The sequence below is a fragment of the Equus quagga genome, chromosome 13, assembly GCF_021613505.1.
Source record: "Equus quagga isolate Etosha38 chromosome 13, UCLA_HA_Equagga_1.0, whole genome shotgun sequence".
Lineage (NCBI taxonomy): Eukaryota > Metazoa > Chordata > Mammalia > Perissodactyla > Equidae > Equus > Equus quagga.
In genome coordinates this window covers 24505357-24521669 of record NC_060279.1, presented here as the reverse complement: position 1 = coordinate 24521669, position 16313 = coordinate 24505357, and the positions used below count along the sequence as shown (strand labels likewise).

General features: G+C 42.9%; 1 protein-coding gene across 1 annotated transcript in view; it reads right to left on the bottom strand.

Annotated features, from left to right (window-relative positions):
• Positions 1-13539, bottom strand: part of KCNH1 (potassium voltage-gated channel subfamily H member 1) — a 357626-nt gene extending 344087 nt beyond the window's left edge. Inside the window, exon 1 of the mRNA XM_046683812.1 lies at positions 13407-13539. Within this exon, the coding sequence (XP_046539768.1) occupies positions 13407-13485 (79 nt within the window). The 5' untranslated portion in view covers positions 13486-13539. The remainder of the gene's footprint in view (positions 1-13406) is intronic.
• Between the last annotated feature and the right edge of the window lie 2774 nt (positions 13540-16313).

Below are 16313 nucleotides of genomic sequence, written 5' to 3'. Positions count from 1 at the left end.
GCCCCACCATGTAAAGTTTCTTCAGCTGATGGGGCATGAGCCAAACCACACTGCAGTAGTCAGACGTGTCAAAGTCATTCCAAACCTACCCTTTGCCCATAAAGCATAACACAGAGATAGTGTAAAAAATAAATTATTAGAAAATTGCTTTCCATCATAATTACCACAAATAACAAAGGAGAAACTAACTAAAGCAATGACATAGGAAAGTGACTCAGTTTGGGCAATTACACAGATAAAAGCCACATTCAATAAGCAGTTCACACAAATTTATTGTTCCCTGCCAACACTGGCTATTTAGCTGGCTACAGTAAATATTTCACAATATGCTTCTAATAACTCGAGATATTTTCTCAGAAGAGGACAGCTCTCAGGACACTTCACTGTTATACATTACAGAGGAAATCAGCTCTTACAAAAAGCAAGTTTGAGCAAAAATATATTTTCCTTTCTTTTAAAGATTTTATTTATCCTTTTTCTCCCCAAAGCCCCCCGGTACATAGTTGCATATTTTCAGTTGTGGGTCCTTCCAGTTGTGGCATGTGGGATGCCACCTCAGCATGGCCCGATGAGCAGTGCCATGTCGGCGCCCAGGATCCGAACCGGCGAAACCCTGGGCTGCCGAAGCGGAGCGCGTGAACTTAACCACTCAGCCGTGGGGCTGGGCCCCTATTTTCCTTTCTTTTAAAACAACAGAAAAATGATTGAGATAAATGATGATAACAAGAGGTATGTATATAAGTACTTGACAAAGACCGGGAAACAATAATTTGATTTGCCTGAACCTAAATAAAAGCCATACCAGAAATTACTTTTTAAAAAAATAAAAAAGGGAGCCAGCCCGGTGGTGCAGCAGTTAAGTTTGCACGTTCTGCTTCTCAGCGGCCCAGGGTTCGCCGGTTTGGATCCCAGGTGCGGACATGGCACCGCTTAGCAAAAGCCATGCTGTGGTAGGCGTCCCATGTATAAAGTGGAGGAAGATGGGCACGGATGTTAGCTCAGGGCCAGTCTTCCTCAGCAAAAAGAGGAGTATTGGCAGTAGTTAGCTCAGGGCTAATCTTCCTAAAAAAAAAAAAAAAAAAAAGATCAAAATTTGGTAATATTTGGAGAACGGAGATGATGGGATGAGAAACAAGATGCTAAGTCAGTATGATAGACTTACATAAACATCTAAAATCTTAATATCAGCGAAAGTCATTTTGCGACTCTACTGTGTTTTTCAACAATAAAATTCCATGAAAAAGACTCTTCTAAATTGTCAAGGGCCCGATCTTTGCACAATACAAACTGAACTCCCAAGAGATTCAATAGTTATTTGCTTTGTCTCTGATTTTAATATCCCACAGATAAAGTCAGTAAATTACATTGGGGAGAGAGACTTCAATTTCAAAAGCAAACTCAAACACTTCATTGACTGGGTAGTTACCCCAAAGCACATGCTTTCAAAGCATGACCTCCATCTTCATTCAGCATTAAATTAAAGGATGTTGAAACAATAAAAACAGATAAATCAGTTTCCCAAGCAGTATGGAAGGGAATTATATGAAATTGTGTTACAAATATAGACTTTTTCATCACTCAGTGATACTTTACTTAATAAATAAGAGGTCAGTGCTATGCTGAATTACTGCTAAGAAACATTTATTCATGTGATGAATTGCTAAAAAGTGCTGCAATAGATTAATCAATGAGGTATTTTATTTTCATTTTTATAGTCATAATAATTTCTTAATGTACATCTGTGCACATTATAGCCACTTTCAACAAAACTCAAACCATCATTGAAAAGCACAAAAAAATTCACTCCCAGAACTCAAAAAAAAAAATGACTCAAAGTAAGCAGTATAAAAATATTAAATTGTACTAGAAAACAATTTTTTTAAGTTTTACATTTGCTTCCTATGTTGTTTTAAAACTTTCTTGGTAAATGGCTCAGTAAGGATAGCGTATAGCAGTAGGGTAGACAGAAGGAATCTCAGAGCAGCTCAGCTTAACACAAAAAATAATTGAAAATCTACCTTGTCTCAGGCATGGCAAATCACAGGGGACACATCCACCCATTTAAAAGCTACGCCCAACTTCCCCATCTAGCTCTATCTGCCCTACTCTACATATCACATAATTCCATATCCCGCTCCCCCACCAAGGCCCCTGTCACAGCAATCTAGACGAGGAGTAGACAACTGGTCATACAACCCCCAGTCAAGCCTGAGCCAATTAGATCATTTCTCCAGACCAAAAAACTAAGACAGTAAAGCTGAGAGGTCTGTAGAGATGAGGAGACACCTTTGACCATGTGTACGCTGGTAAGCCAATGGAGAAAGGTGGTCCTGACAGAAGAGCAGTCATAGAGGCATGTAAGGGGAGGAATGCAGAGACTCAGACAGACAGACAGACAGACGGGCAGAAATGGATAGATGGAGGCAGAGACGACAAAGACAGGCAGCAAATGGACAGGTGGAGAGAGATGGCAGACAGAGATAGTGACAAAGACAGATGGCAGAGACACAGACAAAAGGCAGACAGCAACAGAGACAGACAACAGAGACAATCAGCAGCAGGCAGCAACATGTAGAAATAGGCAGGAAGACAGACAGATGGGCAAAGAAGAGGAAAGAGGGAGGGAATGGAGGGACATGGAACATGGGGAGAGGGGACAGGCCAACAGAGAGTGCAAGAGCATGAGCCAGAGCTGAAGGATGGGCACTCAAGAGCAAGAGACCCATAGCAAGACCAAGACAGTGTGTGAGAAGAGAGCACAGAACCACTGGGGAGAGTACAGTAGTCCCCCCTTAACAAAGGGGGATACATTCCAAGATCCCCAGTGAATGCCTGAAACCAAAGATAGTACTGAAGGCTATGCACACTATGTTTTATCCTATACATATATACCTACCTATGATAAACTTATAAATTAGGCATAGTAAGAGATGAACAATAATAGCTTCTCTTTGACATATCTGAATTGCCAGCATCACTACTCTTATGCTTTGGGGCCATTATTAAGTAAAATAAGGGTTGCTTGAAGACTAGCATTGTGATACCAAGACAGTTGATCTGGACAGTCAATCTGATAAACGAGATGGCTACTAAGTGACTAATGGGAGGGCAGTGTATACAGTGTGGGTACGCTGGACAAAATGATTCCCATCCCGGGTGGGATGGAGTGGGAAGGCCAATATTTCATCATGCTACTCAGAACGGTGTGCAATTTAAAACTTATAAATTGTTTATTTTTGGAATTTTCCATTTAATATTTTCAGACCTCGGTTGACCTTGGCAACTAAAACCTCAGATAAGGGGAGGGGTCTACTGTGCATGAGAAATTGAGGAGAAAGACAGACCAAGAGCCTGAGGGAGACAGAGAAAGAGAAGAAAACCAGAAAATTCAAAGGGAAGGCATTACGAGAGACAAGTGAGAGGTAGGGATTCGGAAGTGGTAGAGAGGCAGCATTTTAAATGAAGAGAATAACAGAGAAAAGTGACAAATTCAGTGAAGTTGGCCAGAAAATAATCCCTGGACATTCCAACTAGGTGGGAAAAGTATAAAGTGGAACTTAATCTGACAGAAGGAGAATGTGAGTAGAATTTAGGACCTCCCTGTCTTTAAAAAGTAGCAGTTATTTCAAAATGGCAGCTTGAACACACACATTGATTTCCTTGTTCTGGAAAAATTAAATGGAATATACCCACAACAACAAAGAAAAAGGAGTTACCAGCAGGCATGAGCTCAGCTTCTGGAAGAGGAAAAGTAGATGGGGGATAATGTACAGCAGAGGAAGCCACGATTTCAAAATTCCAGAGAGATCTGGCCAAGGAGGGGGCTAATGGGCCCAGCAGGTCCCTGAAGAGACTCAGGACATTGAAATGCTGCTACTACATGAGGCAGAAATGAGATGTGAGCAAAAACTGGGAAACTAATTGGAAGTCTACAGAGAAAAAGACCACTCACTTTCTGATACACGCCTCCTCCATCCACCACCCTGGTAGCCAAGCATTTAGCTCTCAGGTAAAGAAACGCATGGGGTTGTCTCGAAAGCAGCAGTCCTCCAACTACAACATCCATCGGAATTGCCTGGAAGACTTAGTAAAACACAGGTAACGGGGCCCCAAGCCCCAGAGGTCCTGATTCACAGGTAGAAGGTAGGGCCCAAGAATATGCATTCCTGACAAGTTCCTAGAGATTTTACTACTAGAAATTAACCAAAGGCAGTTTACTTAACCTCTTTAAACCTCAGTTTCTGCACTTATAAAATGGGAACAATGAAAGTACCCACAGGATAGTTATAATGAAGATGAGAGGAGATGTCGCATGTAAAACCTTTGGCACACTGCTGGGCATACATGTGAGAAAAGCTATTTAATTTGTCCAAGGTCATGATTATAACCAATAGTTATAATTGGGGCTTATAGCCAGTATTAGCTGGTTCTAATGTCTCTGATAGACTACGAGTCTACTTACGGTCTCTCTTGACTTCTGAGATTATGACAGTGAAAAGAGATGGAAAAGGAACTAGACGGCCCTCATGGAGCCTGTAGGTGACCAACTCGCTGAGTTGAAAAGCCAGGGCAGGCGTATGCTGCCCTCATCAAGCAGAACACAAGTGGTTTTGGTCATGTTAAAAGAAGTACCTGAACACGTATCCCCTCACCAAGTTCACCCCCATGACTGAAACTGATCTAGACAAAACATCGTGAAGGTACTTCATTCAGAGAATGAGTAACTGGCTCTATCAGTCAGTCCTGTCAAGAAAATAATGGCAACCTCAAATGGATAATTAGAAGAATGTTTAATAAAGGAGCTATTTACAAAGGCACGGATGAGGTATAAGGCAGTGGTATGCTGGTACCCCGACTCTCCAGGTGGGGGTGGAAGGAGCCCTGATTTATAGCATTTGCCAATTTCCGAAGTGTAAATACTCCCACCACGGCAGATTTCAAACTACCAAGGCAAAGTCCCTGAACCAGGATTCGGAAAGAGATGTGCATAACCAGATCTTGAGAGGTGGGACCAGCCAGCCGCAGCCTGGCCCAGAACACCACCAAGGAAAACTTCAGGGATGGTGCAGGGCCCCAGGGTCAGTAAGAGTGGGGAACTTTAAGGCACTCAACTCTACCCAAACCCAAAGGGAGTGAGCTGGAGATGTAACATTTAATCAAGGGAAAACAGATAGGTAATGAGGACATTGCAGGGAGGAGACCAGGAGAATAAATAGCACAACCTCCCCCTCCTCCCTCCCACCTCATGGTGGTATGCCCCACAAGCTGAAGCCAGCCAGGAGCCAGAGAGCAAGGGAAGCTACTGACCTAATCCATATAGGGCAGCCTCCCAGGACACAGAGCAGGTTGGAGGAGAAAAGAGAAGGGCTCTAGGGAGGCAAACAGAAGATATGCACTACATTGGCCCACAAAGAGGCTCCAAGCACAATCTTAATGATTGCAACGTAGAACTCCAATCAAGTCAGTCTCAATAATGCTGAGAGGAAACAAAAGCAAAGAAACTAAAAACTTAAAAATCCATTTAGATGAAACATAGTCTTATCATTCAAATTAACTCCATTTTCTTTGCCATAGTTGGGAAGTTCTAGTCTAAACTATGCTTTCCAAATTTACTCTCAATAGAAATCAAAGTTAATCAGAAGATAAATATCGGTAAAATTTTCCAATATATTAAATGCCAGTAAAATTTGCCATCTTTCAAATGCTGATGCCGGCACTCTGAGAATGCCTGTGGAGGATGCCCATGCTATTGCTTTAAGAGAAGAAGGAGGTAATGAAAGGCCATTCCTCTTCTTTACAGAAGCACCTGATGTCATTATAGGACCTTTAAAAAGCTATGAGAAACGATGGTTTTAAGGTACTCTTGGTGAATAATTACATTAATAATTATAGGATTGACAGTTAATTTCAGAATATCAGTTTTATGCAATATAGGACAAAGAGTCGTCATTTTAATCTACATAATGAACAATCTTAGGATAAGTAAGCAAACAGATTCTGATTATTCACATAACTCTGTAACATCCAATCAGAAGAGTTTTAAGTAACTTTGTCATTAACAAGAGTACATGACTGTTAGAGCAGAGAGTTGGCCAGACTGCAATCCGTTCAGCAAGACTGCTCTTGCATAGAGAACAACCAGAGTATCGAACAGATTCCAGTATCTAGGATGTGCTGGAAACTCACCACAACGGGTGAGCAACCCAAGACAGCATGTCTAAGAAAGAGCAATGGGACATCCCAGAGGAATGGCATTTTTTAAGGAAGCTTCCAGCACATCAAAGCCAAGCTTCACACATTCTGCAATCTTCTTCTTTAAAAAGACTTACGGGATCCGGTCATCCCACACCCAATCTCACAAAAAAAGAAACGGCTATAAAATCTAGGAATAATTTTGGGTGAGGTGTTTATAAGGGAAAAATGTGTAGCAAGTGTTGAGTCGGTATAACATCTCTTAAATCTTTGGAGAGGTTTAGAATGCATGTTTGTCTTGATTGTGGATTCCTCAATTTGAGACCCGACATCCCAAAAGTCTCACTCATTTTGGTATTCCCAGTCTCTAGTACGGTATTGGGCACAAAGGAGGTCCACCATATTTATGAAACTGAACCATAAGCTGGCCTTCACTTTCATTTTAGCTTGTCTTTGATTTTTTATTCCTCCATGAACTCTGTGCCCTTCCTTCAGTCATTTTGTCGTCTTTCTTTCACTAAAATAAACATAGATCATTCACTTCCTAGTTTCTTCTCACTTCCAGCCCTAATTCTTACATAACGTCTGTCCTCAGAGTTTACTGCTTCTCAACTCAAGAAAATGAGTCTCCTAAACTCGTGCAAACACACATACACACAAAAGCACTTTTGCACGTGCCCTTCGCACACAATTCTAACTGAGCAAGTCTTTCACATCATTTGCCATCATGTGTGAGGGAGTTCACTCTGTGAGAACATTTGAACACACAGTAGATACTAATGCCTCCCAAAGGACAAGAGCAAGTTTTGTTTTCATTTCATTCTGTTCACGTGCTCATTACTAAAATAACTCAAATGACCCTGTTTTATTAGTTACTAGACTGTTTGGGCAATGTCATTGTTAAAGAAAAAAAGGAGAAAATATCAAGGATTGGCAAGGATGTGGAGTGATAAGAACTCTCCTACACTGCAGGTGGGAGTGTAAATTGATACAAACCCTTCAGAAAATTGCTTGGCAGCACCTACCACAGTTAAACATATGCATCCTAGGTATATACCCAAGAGAAATATGTGCCCACATGTCCCAAAAGACATGTACAAGAATGTTTGTAGCATCAGTAAGAGCAAAAAACTGGAAACAACTGACGTGTTGTTGGAGGAGGTCATCGAGTTCTTATGTGACCACTGGTTGACCCGTGAGCTGGACCAGAGCAATCAGAGGCTCCTCACCCACTCCCCTGTCCTTGGAATGTACATTCTGCCCACTGTTCCCACAGTGGGAGCCGTTTCAAGGTCACAAACTAGAGAGAATAAGGTGTTGATGAGAACACCTGGACAGTATACAGGACTGAGCCCAGTTAAGGCCTCTATATAAACTTTTAAGATTCTGTGGGCAAGTGTGGAGAACTACTTGTCTTGTGGCTGCCCAAGACAAGCCTCATATATAACTTCCCTTGCTTGTTAAAACTGCCACCTACCAATCTGGAGTGGTCCTCTTTCTTCAGTCTCTCCTTGCCTTTCATGTACGGCAGCCAGTTTGCAAACCAACACATGTTCATCAACAGCAGAATGGACAAATAAAATGTGTGATATGGTCATACCATGAAGTACTACACAGCAGTGAAAATGAACTGACAGTACATGCAACTACATGAATGAATCTCCAGCTGACAAAGGAATATGTGCTGTATGGTCCCATGAATACAGAGCTCAAAAATAAACTGTAGTGTTCAGGAATGTAAAGCAAGGTGGTGAAATTATGGGGAAAAGTAAGAAAGTGATCACCATAAAATCAGGAGGTGGTCCCTTTGGAGAGTAAGGGAGTTGGGCTGGGGAAGGGTCCCAGGGGACTTCTGGAGAGCTGGTAGGATTCAATTTCTTGACATAGGTGGTGATAACACAGAATTTACTTTATACAAATGTGTTAAGCTGTACAAATTATTTTCGGTGCTTTTCTATTGTGGTATTAAACAATTAAAAAAGATTTTAAAAAAGGGAGAAGAATCAAAAAGACAACGCTTATCAAATTACAAAAAAAAAATGGTTTTCAGGTGGAAAAGAGAGTGGGCTAGGTCCTTTGTGGTCTGTGGGGAAGCCTTGAATGAGTGGTAGCTGTAAGAGGACAGATTTTGGTGAGACAAAACAATAACAACAACAAGAAAAGAAGAATGAGGAGGAGGAAGATTGGGAGGGAAGAGAAGAGAAGAGAAAAGAAGAGAAGAGAAGAGAAGGGAAGGGAAAGGAAAAGAAGAAACTAGTTCACAACTATAGTTGCTCAAAAACAGAACACTCCTTGTAAGAAAGTGAGTGTTCCATCTGTGAAGCCATTCAGCACGGGCTGGATAACAGCTGGAAGGGATGTTCTGGAGAGGATTCAAACACTGGAAAAGGAATTGTAAAGAATGCCCCTTCAGACCTAAGATGCCATGCTTCTTTTTCTCTGTCTCACCAGTTATAAATGTGACCACTCAAAGAGAAAAACTAAGGAAAAAAAAAAATCATGACCCAAATATCTTAAATGTATAAAGCAGATACTCACTTTACAAAAAAGGTTGCTTTGAATAAATAACTAAGGTATATTTTAAATGTTTGTTTACAAGCCGTTAACTAACCAAAAATAAAGAGGAGGAAGTATTGAGGAGCTTCAAGGTGACGCTGGAGAAACCACTGCCAAATGAAGTGCAATCATAAATGAAGAGCTGGTGTCAGAAAGAATGAAGCCAAAGATTCACTCTCCCCACAGTGTTCCTCAAATGCATCTATTCTTGTATGATAGATTGTTAAAATAGATGGATTTCATAAAAATCATGGAATTTGGAAACTTTATTGCCTTACATTAACTCACAAGGCTCCCTCTGCTCCATGCCCCAGCTAAGATCAGTCGATAGATTTGCCTTTTTGACACTTTCAGAAAATGACAGCCGAGCCTTGGCTGAAGGTTATCTTAGAAAATACAAGAAGAAAAAACAAGCTATGTTGAGCTGGTAATAATCCAGATTATCACCCTGTCTCTTTTCAGAGCAACAATGGATTTTAACCACTTCTCTGTTTTATAAATATTACTGTGGTTCAACACATCTATGAGGAGACACAATATTACCCGCAGCTCTCATCCTGTGTGCTAATTATATCAACAACCTGAACCTACTGAACACTATACAAAAACACAGCTGATTTAGCAATCTGTAAATTATACATGTACATAAATCTGTACTGAAATGTGCTGCGTTTCACTCCTGCTAATGTGCATGGATTCTTACTGCCACCTACAATTGTTTGACATAGGTTTCCGAACACGAAAACATATGTTCTGCCTAGAATGGGACCACTTAGGGCAGTATTTTCGTAGTTTCCTGGCACTAAGGTCTGCCAGCCTTCATAAGACAGCTCTCCTATTTACTTCAGCGAGCATTCTGAGAGTAAGTGCCTGCAGATTTAAGAAACCATCAAAAAATATTCTGGAACGACATTTTCCAACCATGACTATACAGAGAAATAGGCTGGCTCTGCCTAAGTGGCAACGAAGTCAATAGAACGATTTGAAATGATCACCAACAAGACCGTAAGTAAAATCAAATCAAATCTGGGGCGTTATTTATTCCTGGTGACTACTGACAACATATGCAAAAAACAGATAATTATCAAGTCTCTCCTTCAAGTGGTATTCAGAATGTATCAAAGAAAGTTAAACTGGATTTCAGTCCCATCAAAACCAGTAAACACCTTAAAAACGTATTTTTTAAATACAATGTCAGATCTAAATAAGAGTGACATCCAGGACACATTGTAAAATAAGGGTAAGAACCTTGCCCCAAGATTCACTAGAATGAAACTTACTAAGGGTAAGGAGGGTTTCTTGTTTTCCGCTATATCCCAGTGTTCAATAAATCTTTGTTGAAGGAGCAAACCAATAGCAACTGCTGGCTAGTCCCTCAGCTGCCTCTAACTGCCTTTTCTAACTTCGCATCTTACTAACTGTAGGCAAATTACTTAACCTTAGGATTCTTGGTTCCTGAAACTCTAAAATGGGGACACCTCACCTCCTTTGCTGGCTTATGAGGATCAAAGGTGATAGTCTATGAAAAGTGACTTAATACTCTGCGACAGGCACACGAAGTTCAAGTGCCCGTTCTCCTGCCTGTGCCTTCAGCTAAACCATTGACAAAGGTAAAAATACTGCCCTTCCTTGAAACAGAATTAGCTTCTCCTTTGCCCTGTTATTCTGTTTGGATGTGGTAGTTAGCATGGCTGTTAGCCAAAATGGATGTTGTTCTTGTTGTTATAACATTTTATTTAATCTCCACTGGGAATTATGCTTCTCTAGAGAAAATAACGGTAATACAAGGAAGGTCGTGGCATGGTATACCACAAGGAAGACGACACTGGGGTCAAGGGGCTTGGGGTCTCATCAGTTCTTTCCTTAAATATTTGAGGAAATGAGCTTGCTTCAATTTCTTCATCTACACAATGATGGGGAAGGAGAGGCAGACTAGATAGCATCTAAGGTCTGTCTTATCCTACAGTTCTGTGATATTCCAGACATCAAATATTCCAATGCCCCCAGAAAAGTCAGCTCTATTATCCATTAGCATATAATAAGAGTAGTTTTTTGAAGGATGATGAAAACAGTTCCACAGGCTAAGCCATAAGGGCTGGAGAAACAATGATGCTACAAGAAGGATGAATGATATTCTCTAAAGAACTCCTGCCTCGGGCACTGTCTGCCTGCCACTTTGAATAAGTCACTTAATATTCCTAGGACTCAGTTTTCTGATCTGTAAAAGAGGAACAATAATACTGCATAGGACCATGGGCAGAAAATACCTATCAAAATGACCAAAAAGTATTTCTATTTAAAGGTAAAATGCTATTTAAATACTGTAATGTCTAAAAAAAGGCTGGTGGATTTTAGGAGGAGACAATCAATATTTTTAAATAGACTTTTTCCATCACAGTAAAATAACATAATGCATGTAGATATCGTGATACTTCCAAGAGTCCACTTTTTTTATCTATTTGTGTTCAGGAAATAGGATGAAAGGATCACTAAAAACTTAAATCGCATTATTTCAGGATCAGAAATCTTTTCTTCCGAAACAATAGATAGTTTTAAAAGTTCATCCAACTCTCTCAAGATGTCTTGTTTTTGTTGTTGATGTGGTTTGGTTGGTTGGTTAACCGAAGTCAAGCTACTGGAATTGGTGCTGAAATTAAAATGCCAGTGCTAAAAATATTTCCAGCTACTTATTCGACTGACGTTCTACGGATGCTTACAGAGGGGAAGTGGTTCTAAGAAGATCCAGTAAACTAGAAGGTATTCTGCTCCAGGAATTTTTTGTTTAATTGTAGTATCAGCTCCAGGATTCTTAAGGTCCTCTTACAAGCCCAAGGAACCTTGTAACTGTTACATGTAAGATTCTGTTCCTGCTCTCTCCTCTCAAAAACATAATATGGCATGCATTAGACACAGGGTTTCCCCTCTAACTTAAAGGACACTGCCTCTTCACCAAAAAATGGAATTGTCATTGATATTTGTGAGAAAGTCGATGTCACTGGCAATGGGATCCCCAAATGTGCAAGACTGCCTCCATACCCCTTAACAGGCCCATAACAACAGCAATCACAGCACATTAATTCTTACATAGTGATTTTATTTAAAAATCTATAAACACCTCCAGCTTTTTTATGGCAGAAGAGTTCATTGTGGCTGTTCGTGCAGTATTTAGCATCCCCTTGCATCCCCAGGTAATAGCTGTGACCTTGTTCTAAAAGCCACCTTAGCTAGTTTGAGTGAGGAAGACCTTGAAGAGAAAGGTGACTGACCAGAAACTCTTTGACACTCTCATTCTTAAGACGCACACAATAAATGATCATTTCAAACAAAGCACTTAAATAATACATGACGATTTGCTATCCCAGTTGATGTTATTATAAGATAAACTTGAATGACTTTCTTAATTAAAGACTATTTCTTAGTAGCAGAAGTGATTTTTCATGCCCTTCCCCTCAATTCTTATCTAAATCTGAATAGAAGCCCACAGTTTGACCACAGGCTCCTTAAGGCTCTGAACTGTGATATTTACACATTTTTAAAACCCATTTCCTGAGTTAGCTCTTCACGTGCTTCTAATAGAAGAATGTCATCTGTCTCTGGAAGGAGGGGGTCCAGGAGCCTGCATAGAGCAACTCCAGGCTCAGCCCCTTTTCATTTTAGCCGTTTGATGAACCGGTGTTCACTGCACCTTCCAACCGCCTCCTATTTGCTCTGCAAGCGCTTTAGCCGGGATGCTCCGCTGTGGGTCCTAAAGGCGTTTGAAATGTTTCCCTTTCCATCCCCGCTGCTAGGACTCTCGCCTCCCAGCGCTTCAAGATACTGTCCATCTTAATACCACAGGGAAAGAGAGGAGCGGGGAGCATTGGCTTATTGGGTAATAGCTTCACAGGCTTGGTGAGTTTGGGAATTTATAGGTGAGCAAGATTTACGGCATAAAACCGCTGCTGCGGTTTGGAAGAGAGGAACTATGACAGGTTTGTACCGCTTGGCCAGCTCTACACCTGTGCCCTCCAGTTCCCAGCTGAGTCCAGGAAACTCTGCCCCTCGTGAGCCTTAAGTTAACCTCGAAAGAGGTGAGCAGGTGGGTGAAGAGGTGGAATCAGGCCGTCTGAAGCACGTCCCTAAGTCCCCACTTCCCTACACCTCGGACTTTTCAGCTGCCAGGATGGAAGGTGGAGGCAGCCTCATCCTCCCATCCCTTGGGGCCAGGACCTGGAGTTGCAGTTTCTACTGCTGGCTCTCCCTGGACAGAGGAGGCGCCTTGGGGAGCAGGCGGAGAGCCCTGAGAGCCCTCGCGGAGGGGTGGGCAGCAGCGATGGGGTACGCGCTGTCGCTCCTGCTGCGTCCAGCTTCCCATCACTTTTCCCAGTACTTTGCTCATCAGCTGTCACGCTCTCTGGAGATGAGATCGAGAAGGCGCGAGAAAAAGCCCAAAACACGTCCCCGGGAGAGCTCTTCCGTTGGGATGGGGGCCCATCAGACCCCGCCCCGCCCTGCCCACCTTTCCCAGCCTCCGGGAGACAGCCCCGGGCGCCCGCGCCGCGGCTCCCAGCACAGCTCCGGGGTTCTGCTGCATCTGCCGGCGCCGAGCGGCGAGAGGCGTCTAAAATAAAGGCACAGAGAAAAAGCCTGGGGAACCGAAATCCAAATGCACCTCTTACCATTGGACCGGCGGACAATATTCTCCAGAAATGTGTTTTGAGGAGCCACCAGTCCCCTTCTGCCTCCGGCCATGGTCATCCTCCCGACAGCACAGGGTCTGGGGGGCGTCCCGGCGCGGCTCCTCACGACAGCAGACAGCTGGGCGCGGGGCGCGCGCGCGATCCCGGCTCGAAGCGCCCCATGCGCCCCGCGGGGACCTCGGCGGGCAGGGGCGGCGGTTCCCTCCGGCTGCCACCCTCGCGCCCTCTTCGCGCCTCCCTCCCTGCGGCCCGCCTCGCAGCGCACTCGCGCGGGGCTCGCCTCGCCGCAGCCGCCTCCGGGTGGGCGGAGGGAGCCGCTGCGCCCGGGCCGGCGGCGCCCCCTACCGGGCGCGTGCGCCCCGCCGGCCTGCGGGAGACCGAGCGGAGGGCTCCCGCACCGCCGAGGAGCAGCGGGCGGCGGCGGGCCAAGGCTGGATTGGCAGCGCCACCCTCTGGGCACACGTGGGAAATGTGCTCCAGGTGCGCCTTGGGCTGCGTGGATCGGAGGGCGTTCTGAGCGGCTTTCTTGATGGATGCACTCCCAACGAGGTCGCCAGGAGACTTGGGGGAACATGATGATGTTCTCTCTTCCTTTGCTCTGTTTCAGGCTGGAGCCCCTGGGACCTTTGAGGTTCTTGGAACACCTTCCTGCCTTCCCCTAGAGTGTCCTAGACTCATTTGTGAGAGTTGCCCCACCTTGATTCTGAGGCCAGTGTTTCACCAGTAATTAAGGAAGTTATTTTGTAAAAGGTCAGACTTGCAGAATGATTAGCTCGAGCTCCAGAAGAGCTGTCTTGGGTTGTTTTTAAAGATAACCAAAGGCACAAATGCCGGCTCCGGACATTTGGTAAATTTGCTGACTGATCTGATTTCCACTCTTTTCCAGTGAATATTTTACCTAAAGGTTAAGGAAAAATATATATATTTACATGACTTTTTTTGCTGAGGCACAATCTGTTATGATCAGTGTGTAAGGTTAGGAAACAGGAACAAACTGACACGCATCAAAAGGGTGGGTTTGTCTCTGAGAGCAAATGCTTGGGGTAGCAGGGCGGGGTGGGAAGCCTCCCGCACATTTAACGTTAGTAACCGCCATCTTGGCTTGAAGGACCTGTGTCCACACTGCACAGGATGAGGTGCTGGTCTACACGCCTGGCTCCTGGTATAACGAAGAATCATGTACACGAAAGTTTCTGGGCAGGAGCTCAGATAACCCTTCTTTGTTCACTTATTTGGGGAAGTTCTACCTGCACATACTCTTTACATGTCTTTTTACTGTATATTCCCTGTGGGTGTGGCCAGACCCTAAGTCTGAGCCCCACAAAAGGAATGAGTTGATAATTTTCTACTCAGTGCCAGGCTGGGTCAACAGTCCACACAAAAATGTAAGAGGGGAAAACTGATCCTGCAACCTCAATGGTCTGGATTAACCACACTGACATGTCCTAATGTGTTGCAGATACCCTGTCTCAGTTTATTAATCTCAAAAATAGAAAAACTAATTCTTGCCCAGCAATCTCTCGCAGTTGCTGTGAAGATCAAACATAATTATGTAGGGGACAGTGCTCTAAATTATAAAGTGCTATTCGAAGGTTAGATGTCATCATTAGAGTGACTAAATAAATTGGGCCATCACAAACATCACCCTTTGTCTCATCTTGTGTAGACACAAAGTAAACAGATGATGGGCTGTCAGCGGAGCTAAGGAAGGCTTGCAGAGGCTTTGAAATGAAAGTAATGATACACTTTTTCCATAAGATAACATTCTATCCATCACATCAGTCACCAACTTAGAGATGTGATTTCTTAAACCCTAGCTCCGTCTAGTGGTTCTTTGTTCTATTACAAATGAGATAACAGTGGTTGAAGAGAACTTATTCTGAAACGCATTTGGTGCTGAGGTGGTTCAGTGGTGTCTGCCCACTTCATTTGAATAAATTCTTTTGAATAAAGCTCTTAAGGTTATGTTATCTACTGTACAAACATGCCCAAGAGGAGATTTTTCATGACAATATTAAAAACCCATCAAGCAACCTCATAATAATGCTTGTGAAAGGAAGATAAAGAAAAGAACAAGGGAAAAACTGTCATACAGAGTTAATAAAATTTCTCAGATTTTAATGAGCTCTCATGTTCTGTGGCTCAGATAAAAAGGAAGCAGATGATATTCATTTGAGGTGAGAGATGTTAAAGCTTTGGTAGGCTATCAGATAAGAAAAAGGAACAAGGAGTTATTTTCCATTTTAATTTTAAATGTACTACTACAGTGTTTCATAGCACATACTACGTGTGTGTGTGTTGACACCGTTTTGAATACTATAACTTTTAGAGCACCCTTGAAGAGATTAAAAGACCTAAAACCACACTAAAAAGTCAGCAGTCTCCAACCACCATCGCTACTCACTGTGTCTGTATCTCACAATGTCTACAAAAGCTGGTCCAGCCACTCCCCCATTCTCTTGGCCACCCTCAACACTGTCTTGACAGCAGGAATAGGGTCATGTTCTGCCCTGTCCACATTCTCTTTGATGTTCACAGGGCACGTTCAGTAAACACACCATCTTTCTTGGGGCTTGTTTGACAGTACACTATGGTTCTTACCTCTTACTTCCCACCTTCTGTTCCCTTCTCTACATTCAGTTCCAGACCAGCTCAGCTTAAAGTTCTGTCTGAGATCTATTGCTGTAATGTAGGCATCTCAGTCAGAGCAAACTTTAATCTTATAAATTTGTCAAAACTTGGTAACACATTTATAAAGGATTCGCAATACACCAGTTGAAAGCCCATGTATTTTTACTAACAGGCAAAGTCATCTGTCATTTAAAGGAGCAACTTTAAATTACTGTGACCAGAATTCCAATTAAACTGCCTCTGTCCTTCCCTGCA